This window comes from Lissotriton helveticus, chromosome 2_1, assembly GCF_964261635.1.
Source record: "Lissotriton helveticus chromosome 2_1, aLisHel1.1, whole genome shotgun sequence".
Taxonomy (NCBI): domain Eukaryota; kingdom Metazoa; phylum Chordata; class Amphibia; order Caudata; family Salamandridae; genus Lissotriton; species Lissotriton helveticus.
Genome location: NC_136059.1, coordinates 1258898422 through 1258914586, shown reverse-complemented (window position 1 = coordinate 1258914586; position 16165 = coordinate 1258898422). Strand labels below are relative to the sequence as shown.

Here is a 16165-nt window from a genome sequence, read left to right as displayed (position 1 = left end):
CAGCTCTGATTTTCAATTAAATCTGTATATTATTGCAAACCCTCTTCCTTTCCCTTTAGGCCTATCTGCCCTCAAGGTGTCATTGCTACCTGGCAAGGAATACATTAGGCTAGGCCCAGAGGCCTCGTCTAGCCAAGTATCTATAATAAACAGGATATAACATTCTCTACCCTTAGTAAGGGACATTGCTTACCACACACATGCTCTCATGGAGTGTGTGTTTAACTCCATGCAGTTAGGGTTCCTTCGATGCCTTGGGAATAGGCTTAATTTACCAGGGTTAAAAGTAGTGGTATATAATTTTGCTTCAGGGATCGGAACTAAATGTTCATCAGTGAAGGAGACTTATACAGATTAAATTAGCCTAATGGCTCGAGTATACAAGAGGTCAGAGTTAGTAAATCATCTCTCCTGGGCCAGTCATCTGAGTGCTTTGTTATTGTAAATTAGGATTGGGGTTTATATTATTCGTTTTTTGGGGCCTGCCCAACTGAATGTGTGGGGAGGTATGTCCATGTTCAGTAATGGGCAGATGAGGGGTTGACTTGAGAGTTGCTACTTATCAGGTGTCTATCTTTACTCTCTGAACTGGATATGGTAGGGTGTTTCTGTTCCCACCTTGGTCAAACAGCCCTACCCTCTGTCCACAGATCTACCTCTGTTGCTACTCCCTTTATCCATACATGCTGCAGAGTTCCACCTTGAAAAAAGGGATGCACAAAGTAAATACACTTACTCTGTGGTGGGTATTTAACAAATGCGATACATACCCAACCATTTGTTCACTTTGAACACACCTGATTCTGCATGTTTTCGGGGTCTTGTATCCCTGTACATTTCGAAATGGGTTACTACTGCCTCCTTCGAGGTGTCAATGAAATATTAATATTTTGGGACAGGGCTTCGGTTGCCAAACATTAATGCATCCCATTCAGATATGGTATTTTGGAGGGACGCATACAACATGCCCTTTCTAAATAGCGAATCAGTATATATTCACATTTCCAAATTGCGATTCAGAAATGTGTTACTGAATTGCAAATTGGTATTGATACATACAAAAATGATTTCTTGAGTTTGCTAACGGGTTGATTCTGTGAATCGGGCTGGTTGAAATTGCAAAAATGTTTTGTACATCTTGCCCTTAATGCCCTACTCTCAATCCATGTGATTTTGTTTTTTGTTCTACTGTGCTTGAGCAGCAAATGTTGTCTTTTTTATATTTCTAGAACATGTTTCATAGAAAGATATGAAATAAAAGTGGCGGTGTTACTAGAACAAAATATCTGCAAACCTGGCGTCTTTGGCACCCTGGATTCTCGAGTGAACCGTGCTGCCGTTTTACCGAATGGTACCACTGCAGATGTCTTCTTTAAAGTCTCAAAGGCTGTGCGCACTTCATTGTATGTGCCGGGAGCAGGGGTGGCAGATGCTGTGGGTACAAACCTCTAGAGAAGCAAAGAACAAGAGATTGTTTATTATTTATATATTTCAATATCTTTTATCAAGTTTTCTCAGCAGATCATAAATGTAACCTAAAGTTATTCCAGGTAAAACACCATACCACAGTGCAACTAAATTTAGCATGCGTAAGACTAAATATGAAATACCCAAGACACTTACAGGCAGTGAGTAAAGTTAGTAATATAGGGCCAGATGTATCAAGATACACTTTTGCGATTCACAAATAGCGATTTTTAAGGACTCGCTATTTGAGAATTGCAAAATGGTATGTATGTAGAAATTCACTATTTTTTAGCGATAAGGAATAATTTCCCATTCATTTCTATGGGCCAGGAGGCCCATAGGAATGAATGTGAAATTATTCTCAATTTGCGATTCGCAATTTGCTAATCGCAAATTGAGAATAATTTCAAGGGTGCAGGGGTGTCCAAAGGACACCCTGTTGCACTCCTGAAATAAGCATGGGTGCACATATGGTGCACATACATGCCCTAAGGGCATGTATGTGCATCACATGGCACTTTGAAAAATGAAAAAATTGGCATTTTTCAAGAAATTCGCAAATTACCACCAACTTGAAGTTGGTGGTAATTTGCGATTCCTTAGGGACAATTAGCACATTTTTTTTGCTTCATACATTGCATTTAAGGAATCGCAAAATTTGCGATTCCATAAATGTAATCGCAAAATAGGGAATCGCAAATTTGCGATTCCTTCTTTTGCACTGAAATTTGCTACATACATACCATTTTGCTCAAATGAGTTCGCAATTTCGGCGTTTGCGAACCCATTTGAGCTTCATACATCTGGCCCTCAATCTAATAAAATGATTTCATACATGAGAGGAAGCCCACTGTCAAACAAATAATGACATCAGCTATGGTTGTGTATGCATAGTTAAATGCGGATACATCCCCTGAAGAGGCACTCGAAGAAAGATTTCATAAATGTTGTATTTAGTTCTGGATATTTATTTTTCAACGTATATCACCAAAATTTTACTGATATTATATTCATATCAATCCATAGTTAGTCGAGGAATAGACGACATGGGTGACTCCGATGCATTTCGGGCGGAGCCCTTTCTCAAGGAGCACTAGAGAGAAGAACAGGGGAGGGATGAGGGTGAGGAAAAACAGGTAACAGTGAAACAAAATAAAACTAAAACGGAAACAATCCGTATGGATGATTTATGTGCCGATCAATAAGTGTAGTCGCTGATATTTCATAAACGAACACGAGGTGTTAAGGGTGTGCAAAAAAGTGGTCTATGTTAGCGAGCTAACTGGGAAGTGCACATATCGTTATGCGGGCGTGGGGTGAAGTTGAAGTCGAAGGGAAATTACCGTGAAGCTGAAAGGTCACTTACTTCTATTCCGTTGTAACGCAACGCGTTACTTCATGAGTGCAGGGTCTGAATGAAGACGCTGTGGTGGAGTGCAAAATAAACGCGAGTGAATTAGAACTGAGGGTGATAGAAATAGTGAAGGGACTAAAGTAGTAAGTGTGACAGCGAAATGGGGGCCATCTTGGAGTGGTGAAGTGTGAGGACAAAAAGGTAAATAGAAAAAGGTATAAACAAACGGCTGGGGGGAACACAAAAATGAACAATCAAAAGCGATAAATAATAAACCATAGAGTCAATGCTAGATCAATTACAGGTAGCAGCTATATTCGGTACGATCGTTCAGTCCAAAAGGTTTCAATGTCTGTAAACGAAACATCCATTCCAACTCTCTTTTGAGTAATAGTTTGTTGTTATCGGTTCCTTCTCTTTTAATTACTGTCTCCAGAATGATAAACTGCAATTGGGCGATGGTATGGCGAGATTCATGGAAGTGTGTGGCGATGTTAGATTTCTCATTTTTTAGTCGTATATTAGATTTGTGTTCGTTCAAACGAGTCTTGATTTTTCTTTCGGTTTTTCCAACGTATAGTTTACCGCAAGGGCACTTCAATGCATAAATTAAATTGGTGGAGTCGCATGTGGCATTGACTTGAAGTTTAATGGCATTGCCCTTCATTGGATGGCGGATGGTGTTACCTTTTATGACAGAGTTGCAGTGATTGCAATTTAGACAAGGTTGGGTGCCTTTGTAGTGTGTCTCATTGGTGGTAGGTCTTGCCAATATTTCTTGAATGTTCTTGCTCCTAGTGTAGGCGAACAGGGGAGGGTCAGAAAACATGTCCCGAAAATCAGGTTCCATTTGGAGGATTCTCCAATGTTTTAGTATAATCCTCTTGTAGATGGAGCTAGTTGTGGAATATTTGGAGACGAGCACCATGCGTTGTTGTTCTTTAGTGGGTGTTTTGGTTAGGGCTTTTTGTCTTGTAATGTGTGCCACTCTTGTCTGTGCCTCAGTTAAGATCCGTGCTGGATAGCCTCTGTCAAGGAAGCGATCATGCATCTCCTTGGTGCGTATGTTGGACGTAAGCTCATCCGAAACTATACGTTTAACACGTAACATCTGAGAGAAAGGTAAGTGTCTTTTGAGTGCCATTTGGTGGAAACTGCTATAATGTAGTGTGTTGTTACGATCAGTTGTTTTACGATGAAGATCGGTGATGAATCCCTTTCGGGTGTTTTTTATGTTCACATCCAAAAACGTGATCTCAGTGTCACTGATCTGCCATGAAAGTTTAATTCGTTCATCCTTGGAGTTTAGTTCAACAAGAAATTGGTTGAGAGTTTCTTTGGTGTCTGTCCAGACAAAAAACAGGTCGTCAATGTACCTGACGTACATTCTGATTTTTTCATACATAGTTGATAACGAATGGTACCTCCAGCTATCTGGAATGGCGATGGGAAACTGCGCTGCCCCCTCGTATGCCAATATATATATGGAGAATTTCGAAAATATCAACATCTATGGCAACACCAACATGTATGAAAAAATCAGAATGTACGTCAGGTACATTGACGACCTGTTTTTTGTCTGGACAGACACCAAAGAAACTCTCAACCAATTTCTTGTTGAACTAAACTCCAAGGATGAACGAATTAAACTTTCATGGCAGATCAGTGACACTGAGATCACGTTTTTGGATGTGAACATAAAAAACACCCGAAAGGGATTCATCACCGATCTTCATCGTAAAACAACTGATCGTAACAACACACTACATTATAGCAGTTTCCACCAAATGGCACTCAAAAGACACTTACCTTTCTCTCAGATGTTACGTGTTAAACGTATAGTTTCGGATGAGCTTACGTCCAACATACGCACCAAGGAGATGCATGATCGCTTCCTTGACAGAGGCTATCCAGCACGGATCTTAACTGAGGCACAGACAAGAGTGGCACACATTACAAGACAAAAAGCCCTAACCAAAACACCCACTAAAGAACAACAACGCATGGTGCTCGTCTCCAAATATTCCACAACTAGCTCCATCTACAAGAGGATTATACTAAAACATTGGAGAATCCTCCAAATGGAACCTGATTTTCGGGACATGTTTTCTGACCCTCCCCTGTTCGCCTACACTAGGAGCAAGAACATTCAAGAAATATTGGCAAGACCTACCACCAATGAGACACACTACAAAGGCACCCAACCTTGTCTAAATTGCAATCACTGCAACTCTGTCATAAAAGGTAACACCATCCGCCATCCAATGAAGGGCAATGCCATTAAACTTCAAGTCAATGCCACATGCGACTCCACCAATTTAATTTATGCATTGAAGTGCCCTTGCGGTAAACTATACGTTGGAAAAACCGAAAGAAAAATCAAGACTCGTTTGAACGAACACAAATCTAATATACGACTCAAAAATGAGAAATCTAACATCGCCACACACTTCCATGAATCTCGCCATACCATCGCCCAATTGCAGTTTATCATTCTGGAGACAGTAATTAAAAGAGAAGGAACCGATAACAACAAACTATTACTCAAAAGAGAGTTGGAATGGATGTTTCGTTTACAGACACTGAAACCTTTTGGACTGAACGATCGTACCGAATATAGCTGCTACCTGTAATTGATCTAGCATTGACTCTATGGTTTATTATTTATCGCTTTTGATTGTTCATTTTTGTGTTCCCCCAGCCGTTTGTTTATACCTTTTTCTATTTACCTTTTTGTCCTCACACTTCACCACTCCAAGATGGCCCCCATTTCGCTGTCACACTTACTACTTTAGTCCCTTCACTATTTCTATCACCCTCAGTTCTAATTCACTCGCGTTTATTTTGCACTCCACCACAGCGTCTTCATTCAGACCCTGCACTCATGAAGTAACGCGTTGCGTTACAACGGAATAGAAGTAAGTGACCTTTCAGCTTCACGGTAATTTCCCTTCGACTTCAACTTCACCCCACGCCCGCATAACGATATGTGCACTTCCCAGTTAGCTCGCTAACATAGACCACTTTTTTGCACACCCTTAACACCTCGTGTTCGTTTATGAAATATCAGCGACTACACTTATTGATCGGCACATAAATCATCCATACGGATTGTTTCCGTTTTAGTTTTATTTTGTTTCACTGTTACCTGTTTTTCCTCACCCTCATCCCTCCCCTGTTCTTCTCTCTAGTGCTCCTTGAGAAAGGGCTCCGCCCGAAATGCATCGGAGTCACCCATGTCGTCTATTCCTCGACTAACTATGGATTGATATGAATATAATATCAGTAAAATTTTGGTGATATACGTTGAAAAATAAATATCCAGAACTAAATACAACATTTATGAAATCTTTCTTCGAGTGTCTCTTCAGGGGATGTATCCGCATTTAACTATGCATACACAACCATAGCTGATGTCTACTTGTGTTCAAGACGGGAACACAACCCTATGAGCGCACCCCAAACTTCTATCTACACAGCCATAAACTGTTTTCAAATTGCTGTGCACCACCCTTTATTCTCTCAAACAAATAATGACCCCACTTATAGATATCCCTCCACTCAAAGACATTGACCAGATATGAGAACTGAATAACAATCAACACAATGTGTGTGGGTAGTAGAGTCCATTCATTTTTCTGAAGCTGACTTTGGCAGAATAGGCACCGTACGCAACATCTGTTGCAGTGAACGGATGGCTGCAAGTTGTGGAGTAAAGAATAAAGAGTTTGAAGCATGCAAAAGATAGCACTTTCCTGTACTTGGCCAGAGACAGTGATTCCCGGTGTTCGCCACCGGCACTTGATTGGCAACATCAGCACTTATGACAGTCTGCCATATGGTGGGCCGTTTCTCTCACTTAGAGTGAGTACAACAGTTGTTTACTAATTCAATATACGTTAAAAATGGCTTTTACCTGCCATTCGTGCTAATCTTATAGATTTGGGGGTCTGGAATAGTTTGAACTGTCACACGTGTAGGAGTGTAATGGTTAGTAGCTGGGTTGGCAATGTCATTGGCAGCCCAGGCAGGGGCAATGGGTGGTGTAGGCTGCAGTGGACTGCTGATGGAGGCCCTGGCACGTAATGTTTACAAATTAAGCAGTGTACTTGGCCTGAACCCAGGAGGCACTGCACCAGCAGGAAAAATAAAGAAACTGCAATACTTACCAGACGTTTACATCTCCCATTCGTGTGCTGTATACAGTTTAGTACTGCTTTTCATATTGTGTGGTCTGAAGGTAGGAGCCAATTGATAGGTTAGAATGTGCTCCACCACTGTGAAACTAATTATTCTACACACAAACAAGTGGGAAGGCGGGCAGGCCGCCTTTGCCCAGGGTGTTCAGTGGAGGAAGAAACTACTATACATGTGGTATTCTTCTGTCCAGCCTATAGGAGTCCCAGAACAAGATGGGTGATCCAATGTTGTAAAAACATGGGTACCAGTAATTATAGAGAAACCTTTAGAATTCTAAAATCAGACAGTGACCCAGTTACTGTCGCTGTAATATCGAACTTTCTATTTGCAATGTGGTCCAAGAGAAGGTATCTGCTAGCTGCAGTTTCTGTGAACTTGTAACCTTTATGTAGACTCTTATCTATTGCAACGTGATAACAAAGAGGGCTTTATCTGCAGTTTCTTTAAACTCCTGCCTAAAGTAATCTGCCTAAAATGAGGGTAAATGATAAACGGACTTCCTTATCTTATCTTTAGCCGTACACTATCCAGTGGTTGGGCCTTTTATGCTTGCGATGTTTTTATAACATTGTTTTAATTCGATTTTAATATTCACATATTAACTTATAATCTTAAGATATATTCTTTTTATAAGCTTTTCCCAGACTGCTGCTATTAATGGCCTTTCTCCCTATTTGGAAATATTGTATCTTTTCAGTGTTTATATCTCTGCACCTGTGAATTGGACTCTCCATTGTCTTTTTTAATTTCTCTTCATTGTAAAAACTGTACTTTTTTCAATGTACTTTTATGGCCATATCGGCAGAAATAAAGTTATTATGAGTTATTCTTTATTTTCCCATTACTGCATCCCACCCTGCTGCACTCCCTCTTGTCCACTTAGTTATCCTAAAAGAAAATTGCTACATATATCAGTAGTTACCCTGACCTACCCACCCCCTTTCTCCATGCAACAAAGAGCTTTCCCTTCTCTTTAACGAATCCTGACAGCAACGCATGGGAGCAAAGGGCTAATTTAGTCTCAGTTTTAGAAAACAAACCTAGGGGCAGATTAGGATACCGGTTTTTCCGTATCCTCCGGGCCGGCGGAAGCCACCGCCGGCCCGGAGGATACGGAAAAACCGCAGCGGACCCACCAAAGACCCACCGCCACATTAGGATGGCTGGTGGGTCCAGGTTTATGTCTGCAGCTTTTCCGCCGCGGTTGGCTTACAACCGCGGCGGAAAAGCCCTAATATGGTGGCGGTGTCTCTCAGACACCGCCAGCCATATTAGGATGCCCAAAAAGAAATGCTTTTCCGCCGTGGAAAAGCATACGGAGCTTCACTGCGGGGGCCCGTTGAGGGCCCCCTGGGTGAAGGGGGGTGGGGGGTGCACATGGGGGGTACCTGTGGTACCCCCCTGCATTTGTATACAGTAATCGGCAGGCACCGCGCGGTGCCTGCCGCTTTCTGCATACAAATGCAATGTATGCATTTTTAACATTGCGGCGGGTGCAGCTTGAAGCTGCACCCGCCACAATGTTAAAAATAGAGGATGTGACCGCCAGGGTGGCGGTCACATCCTAATTGGACAGGAAGGAACTCCGCAGGTCATGCGGAGGTTCCCTCCTCCTCGATGGTCGCGGACGGACTCAAGCCGTCCGCGATCATAATGAGCCCCTTAGTTGGGTGACGTAAATTTAGTCAATGAAGAAGAAAAGTAGACATAAGCAGAGGACACTTTAGACTGTGTAAAATGTCACTGGTGCCAGTAGAGACAGTCCAGTTGACCAAGATTTGAAAGGAGGATGCAACAAAAAAGGAGGACACCTTTTCCAAGGTGTCCTCCTTTTTGTCCTCAAAGCAAAAGGGCAGAAGAAATAGTAAGCAATCTCAAAGTTTAAATTGTAAATGAGAACATGCACAAAGCCCTCTCACCTCAACCTCTATGGTGAAATGCACATACTGAGTACACCTGAAAAAGTATGCCCATAAAGCTAAATATGTGCACAGGAGGCCCAAAGCCCTATCTTCAAGGAAGGTCTCAGTTTTTTTTTACCAGATCCCTAAAACCTCTCACCCCTTCTCAAGGCTAATAGGAAATCATGGTGCCTGCTACTGTAATGTATCCTACTAAAGATGCCTATGTCTATCTGAAGAAAAGCTGGTGCATGTATGTTATTTTCTGCATTTTTGCTGCAGCAGCACATTTAAGCCACTATTTTGCACATGAAAGCTTTGTCAGATTCATCTCTGCATTCAAGGAGAAAGTGTGCAAATGTAAACATGGTTCATCATGGGTGCTCCCTCAAACCAACAGTCACCTGAGTAATGGCCACATTTATTAAATGGTTTACCAGGACTGTTGACAGCCTAGGTATGGCTACCGACAGCTTTGCTTGGTTATTTCTGTGACTGCATTTATTCTTTGTGCAGACTGAGCTTTTGAGTTACAAATCAGTGTGCTCAGTGATAATTAACACTCTTGGCACACTCATAATTAGTGGGTGTATTCAGTTTTACTGTTAACTGCCTTGTGCGTGGGCTGCTATTCCACACTCTCATGCAATGTTAGACTTGTCATCCTTAGGGTGGACATTCCGCCAACTTTTGCCTTTTACCTCCCTTTTTTGTTGATTCATTTTGTTGGTCTTATGACTCTTATCACTTTACCACTGCTAACCAGTGCTAAAGTTCATCTGCTTCTTCCCTAAGCATGATGACATTAGTGTATACCTGATTGGAATCGTTGTTGTACTGGTAAGTCCTTTGTAAAGTGGTATACCATATACTCAGGGACTGTACTTCAAATGGCACAAGTGGGCTTCAGCACTGATTGTGCCACCCACGGAACCTGTCTCAGGCCTGCTCCTGCACTGCCTGTGTGTGCAGTTAACTGCCACTTCAATTTGGCATTTAAAACTACTTGCCAAGCCTTAAAACTCTCTTTTATTGCATATCAGTCACCTCTAAGGAAGGCCTTAAGGAACCCTATGGGTAGGGTGCTATGTAAATAAAGGTAGGACATGTACCTTTATGTTTTGCATGACCTGGTAGTAACAAACAGCCTATTTTATTTTTCACAACTGTGAGGCCTACCCCTCTCAAAGGCCAGCATTGGGAATTCCTTAATATACAATTATTCTGAAATTCCAGATCAGAGAAAAGTAGCTTTATCATGTTTTATATGGTTGGAATGGTAATGATAAATCCTCCTTACTGGTGAAGTTGGGTTTAAACTTACTGTTTTAGAAATGCCAATTATGGAAAGTGCTACGTAAACAAATGATAGCCGGAATGCTGCATGAATCATACATCCACCCCCAGTCAAGAGAGCTGGGTTAAATCCATTGTTCTTTTGCTCACCTTGCCACCCCAGTTTAGACCTTGCCATATGCAAATCAGTCTTGACCCTGTGCCTCATGGGAACAATCCAGATCGAACTGCCAAGCCAGGTCCTCCCTGGACCGGAACCAAGCATCCTGGGACCGGTTTCAGGGTATGTCACCCTCCATCAGCCAGGCTAGCTTGAATCCAGTTGCACAGTGAGCAAGCTACCCACGTCTGGGCATACCCATCCCACTTAGGGCGAAAAGTGCTACGCAAACAAATGATGGACGGAATGCTGAATGAATCATACATCCACCCCCAGTCAACAGAACTGGGTTAAATCCATCATTCTTTTGCTCATCATGTCATCCCAGTTTAGACCCAGCCATATGCAAATCAGTCTTGACCCTTTGCCGCATGGGAACAGTTTAGACCGAACTGTCAAGCTAGGTTCTCCCTGGACCGGAAATAAGCATCCTGGGACTGGTTTCAGGGTATGTCACCCTTCATCAGCCAGCCTAGCTTGAATCCAGTGGCACAGTGAGCAAGGGACCCACGTCTGAGCATCCCACTCCCAAATAGGGCTAAAAGTGCTACGAAAAGAAATGAAGGCCGGAATGCTAATTGAATCATACATCCACCCCGACAAGAGATCTGGGTTAAATCCATCGTTCTTTGCTTACCATGCCACCCCAGTTTAGACCCAGCAATATGCAAACCAGTCTTGACCCTGTGCCTCATGGGAACAGTCCAGACCGAACTGCCTCTCCAGGTCCTCCCTGGACCGGAAACAAGCATCCTGGGATCGGTTTCAGGGTATTCCACCCTTCATCGGCCAGGCTAGCTTGAATCCAGTGGCACAGTAAGCAAGGGACCCACGTCTGGGCATACCCGTCCCACATAGAGGGAAAAGTGCTACACAAACAAATGATGGACGGAATGCTGAATGAAACATACATCCACCCCCGTCAAGAGATCTGGGTTAAATCCATCGTTATTTTGCTCACCATGCCACCCCAAATGAGACCCCGCCATATGCAAATCAGTATCGACCCTGTGCCTCATGGGAACAGTCCAGACCGAACTGCCAAGCCAGGGCCTCCCTGGATCGGAAACAAGCATCCTGTGACCAGGTTCAGGGTATGTCACCCTTCATCAACCAGTCTAGCTTGAATCCAGTGGCACAGTGAGCAAGGGACCCACATCTGGGCATACCCATCCCGCATAGGGCGAAAAGTGCTATGTAAACAAATTATGGACGAAATGCTGAAAGAATCATACATTCACCCCCAGTCAAGAGATCTGGGTTAAATCCATTGTTCTTTTGCTCACCATGCCACCCCAGTTTAGACCCCGCCATATGCAAATCAGTCTTGACCCTGTGCCTCATGGGAACAGTCCAGACCGAACTGCCAAGCGAGGTCTTCCCTGGACTGGAAACAAGCAACCTGGGACCGGTTTCAGGGCATGTCACCCTTCATCAGCCAGGCTAGCTTGAATCCAGTGGCACAGTGAGCAAGGGACCCACGTCTGGGCATAACCATCCCACATAGGGCGAAAAGTGCTACGCAAACAAATGATGGACGGAATGCTGAATGAATCATACATCCACCCCCAGTCAAGAGATCTGGGTTAAATCCATCGTTCTTTTGCTCACCATGCCACCCCAGTTTAGACCCAGCCATATGCAAATCATTCTTGACCCTGTGCCTCATGGTAACAGTCCAGACCGAACTGCCAAGCCAGGTCTTCCCTGGACCAGAAACAAACATCCTGAGACCGGTTTCAGGGTATGTCACCCTTCATCAGCCAGGCTAGTTTGAATCCAGTGGCACAGTGAGCAAGGAAATTTTGGAACGTGGACATTTCTCTTTACTTACTGCTCCTTCTTGCCTGACAGCGTGTCTCCAATACACATCTCGGATGGGTAACAGCTACACTTTGTGCATTCCCTCTTGACATGCACAAACACAGGAAGGTGAGACTCGTCTGCATTTTGAGCACTCATCTGCATTCTGATGGGTCTTCCAGGGCATTGTGAAATGGGAGGGACTGAAAGTTACACTTAGGTAGTTTCCTGTCCACATAAAAAGCATTGATTTACACCCCAGGGTTAGCATGGCAGACAGGACTGGGATGAAAGGGATTCTAATATACTACATTGAAGGTACTTTTGGGTATAAGTACTTGGTCTTTGACCCCCCCTAATCAGACCCTTCTGGATCTTGGCCTGAGCTCTGTCAGAAGGACTGCTGTGCTGCTTAAAAGACACAACTGAACTGCTTTTCTGGAAGGACTGCTTTTCAGGTTGTTACCCTGCTGCCTGCTCCTCCCTGGCTCTACTGGAAGGACTCTGCTTTCCCTCCAAGTGAACTCCAAGGGCTTGCTGGCTTGCCTCCTGTTTTCTGAAGTCTCAGGGACATAAAGAACTTCCTACAATTTTGCTGGTACTACTGGACTCTGCCTTCTGTGATTCCTACCCTTGCCTGAAGAGCCCCCTCCGAGCTCTGGTCATCAAAAGTGGGTTCTGCAGCTGTTTTCATCAAAAATCGATGCATAGATTCAACTACATGAGACATTCTGCTGCATCGCTCTTCGACGCAGATGCAGCGGCTGCCCGATGACTGCGGTTTCTCTGCCTGCACGGCTCAATGACAATGCTCTGTGCAGCTAGATTACGACGCATTGCCTTCACTTCAGCGAAGCTCTATGACGATGCTGCCACCCGACTGTGTGGAAAAGATCGATGCATCGAGCCCTCAGCTTCAATGCATTTCACCATCCAAGGTACTTTCTCAGTGGGCCCTGCGTGGGTCTTGTAGGCGGCATGCCCTCCATAGAGGTCGGCCTGAACTTTGGATTTGCACTGGTCACTCGCAACCTCAAGTAACCTTTTGACCACTAGTTACTTCTAAGAACTATTTTTGCATTTAATCTTTAAAAATTAATATTTTGACGTGTACTGATTCGAGTTTTGTTGCTTTGGTCTCATATTGCTCAGATAAATATCCTCTATTATTCTAAATCTGTGTGGAGTATTTTTGTGTTGTTTTCATTGTGTTACTGTGTGTGTGTGTGTGTGTGTGTGTTGCAGAACTACTTTGCACATTGCCTTGTAGGTAAGCCTGACTGCTCTGTGCCAAGCTACCAGAGGGTGAGCACAGGTATCTTATTGTGTATTTGGCTTATCCTGAATAGAGTGGGGGTTCCTGCCTGGCCTCAGCAAACCAAGAACCCCTTTCTAACATGCAATAGTAACCAGTTGCTCTTTTTCTTAAACATTTGCGCCATATCTGAATAAGTCTCTTTTAGCAATGACCAGTGCATGTTTTGGTTAAATGATATTGATCTGTTTTGCTGCACACATTATTGACAAGTGCCTCTAATAGAAATATTCTTGATCTACATGCATTTTGTACATAATACCTTGTGAAATCTCTGAATCTCAGTATTCAGTTCTCCTTTGATTCCACGTGTTATATCACTCACAATCGTTTAGCAAGATCTGATAAGCTGCTGGTCAATGTGTCAGATAGTATGAAGTTTCTTGTCCTCAGGTTTTGCTCATGTGCAGTCCTTAATATCCCTGAAAGTTGTTGATGTTGCAGTAATATATTTCAGTTTAATTAAATATATTTACAGTCATTCTTCAATGTTACTGTAAGATGTGAATATGATATAAGACATTCTAGGATTGTTGATTATTGTTTTTTAAGTCTAATACTGACAGTACACTCCTTTACCTTTGAGCAGCGTATTTTTATTAGTGTACATTACTTACTACCAGGCCACATGTGGTGTCAGGTATTGAGGGCTTAATTGTTGCGTACTTCTGGTTACCAACTCACTACTGTGAGCCACTATTTTATTGGTTAGTCTCTGGTGTAAAATCCAAGAGAGTCAAGAACGGCCATCAGGCCCTCATGGAATCAACTTCTAACCCGGTATTGGACTAAATACTAAATTAAGTTATGGGTCTTCCACCATTTATAGATGAAATAATAAAAAGCTACAGCAAACAGATGATAGATGGGTGGCCATGTAAATGAGCATTGTGGATGGTGAGTAGAGATTTAGTTATGCTCTAGATGCATCTGGCAGAATCATTAATTTGAAGCCGGAGACAGCATTAGTAAAAAAACATGCAGAGAGGATAGAAAATTGAAATAGGCATAACAATGTGGGACTTTACAGCATACCTGAAGGTGATTTATTTTGAACTTCTGAAAATAACTTATATCATTATTAGTTGGTCTTAGAATGGGTACATCTAAAAGGTTATAGAAAGCACATAGTCTTGGAAAGAAATTCACATCTATCAGCAAATCTGCGAGTCCTAGAGTTATTGTTATTATTCTCTCCCTGAAATATGCTGATTTTATGCAAGTCACTTTAACACCAAATGCAAAAAATAACCATCCTTTTCTGCCAATTTGTTATTACAGGATCTAGTCTAACCTTGATCTGTTCGTAAAAAAGATTTTCTGGCAATGAAGTCTAAAGTAAGGCAAATGAACATAATATATAGTATTAAACACCCAAGCATTTTCAAGATCACTCATAATAAAAGATCCACTACATATGGTAATCATATGAAGCTCGAGCAGGATAAGAAACAACATAGGTGGAAGATACTGACAACGTTCAAGCCTGTTCGACTTGATACTAGTTTCTTTGAACTCAATACCGTGTTATTAACAATAAATCTGTTGATTATAAGTTAGCTGCCTTTATGTCTATGGACCTTGTGTGTACTTTTCAATTCTTGGTTCTTTTCTTTCAATTTATTTCTTTTCTAATTATCTTTGTCATATTTAATATTGTTTTTCTTATCTTTCATATTATCTTCCATAATACTATCATTGGATCTACAAGACTGTTGCCATTACTACTCTTTATCATTAATAAGTGTTTTCTTTTATCTGCGCTACCTCCTTTACTTGAAGTGTACTATCCGACTTATTTAAATCAGTGCTTCTTATTTGTAGTATCTTGTTAGTTACAATTTTACAAAGGTTTTCTCTTTTATAGAGCGTCATTGAATGCAGACTGTTTAGGAATCCTTTTAAGAGGCAGAATGTTTTTTACCACCATCTAAACCTACTGCTTGTAATTGAATGCTATAAACTTTAGAGCACTTTATGATTTTGGAGAATTTGTGATCATGATTCTAAAAAATACACATTTTTCTCTTCCTCTCATGGTTCATTATCTAGAACTGATTACATTTCTACCAGTAAATTCACATCTGCTAAACTAATTATTATTTCAGAAAATTGGTTTCATATGTAAATCTGATACTGTGATCTGTATTATTGCTCATAACGTAAACAGTAGATATGGTAGCAAATGGAGATTTAACTACACTTCCCTGTCTGTTGCCATAACTAGTATAGACTGACTGCCTTTTCAAAAGAACCCTTTGCATGATCAAACCTGCACATAATTCGGTATTCAATAATTGGGACTGTTAAAGTGGCATTGGTAGCTTTTCTAATTTAATATGTTGCTAAGAAGAACACTACATGTAACGCCTATCATACATTCTGTATTTCAGCATATTCAATTCTTAAAAAACATATATTATATTTCTAAATACTAAGCCACATATGCAGACCTTATCAGTGAAAACAGTGTTAAATGAAATTGCTACATCAAAGCTACCACCTTGGCAAAAATAAAGTGGGCAAAATAATTGCTAATCATTTAAAAATCAGAAATAAGTGTAAACTAATTAAAACATACTTGAGTAATGTAGAATGTTTCTGTTTTGGAAAACATATATCTAAAACTTTGAATAATACATTGAATCATTACATGTGGAGACACTAGC

General features: G+C 41.7%; 1 protein-coding gene across 1 annotated transcript in view; it reads right to left on the bottom strand.

Moving 5' to 3' along the window:
• STPG2 (sperm tail PG-rich repeat containing 2) overlaps nt 1–16165 on the bottom strand; it is a 2154459-nt gene that overhangs the window by 1516689 nt on the left and 621605 nt on the right. Inside the window, exon 8 of the mRNA XM_078677832.1 lies at nt 1295–1448. Coding sequence (XP_078533958.1) covers nt 1295–1448 — 154 coding nt within the window. The remainder of the gene's footprint in view (nt 1–1294; nt 1449–16165) is intronic.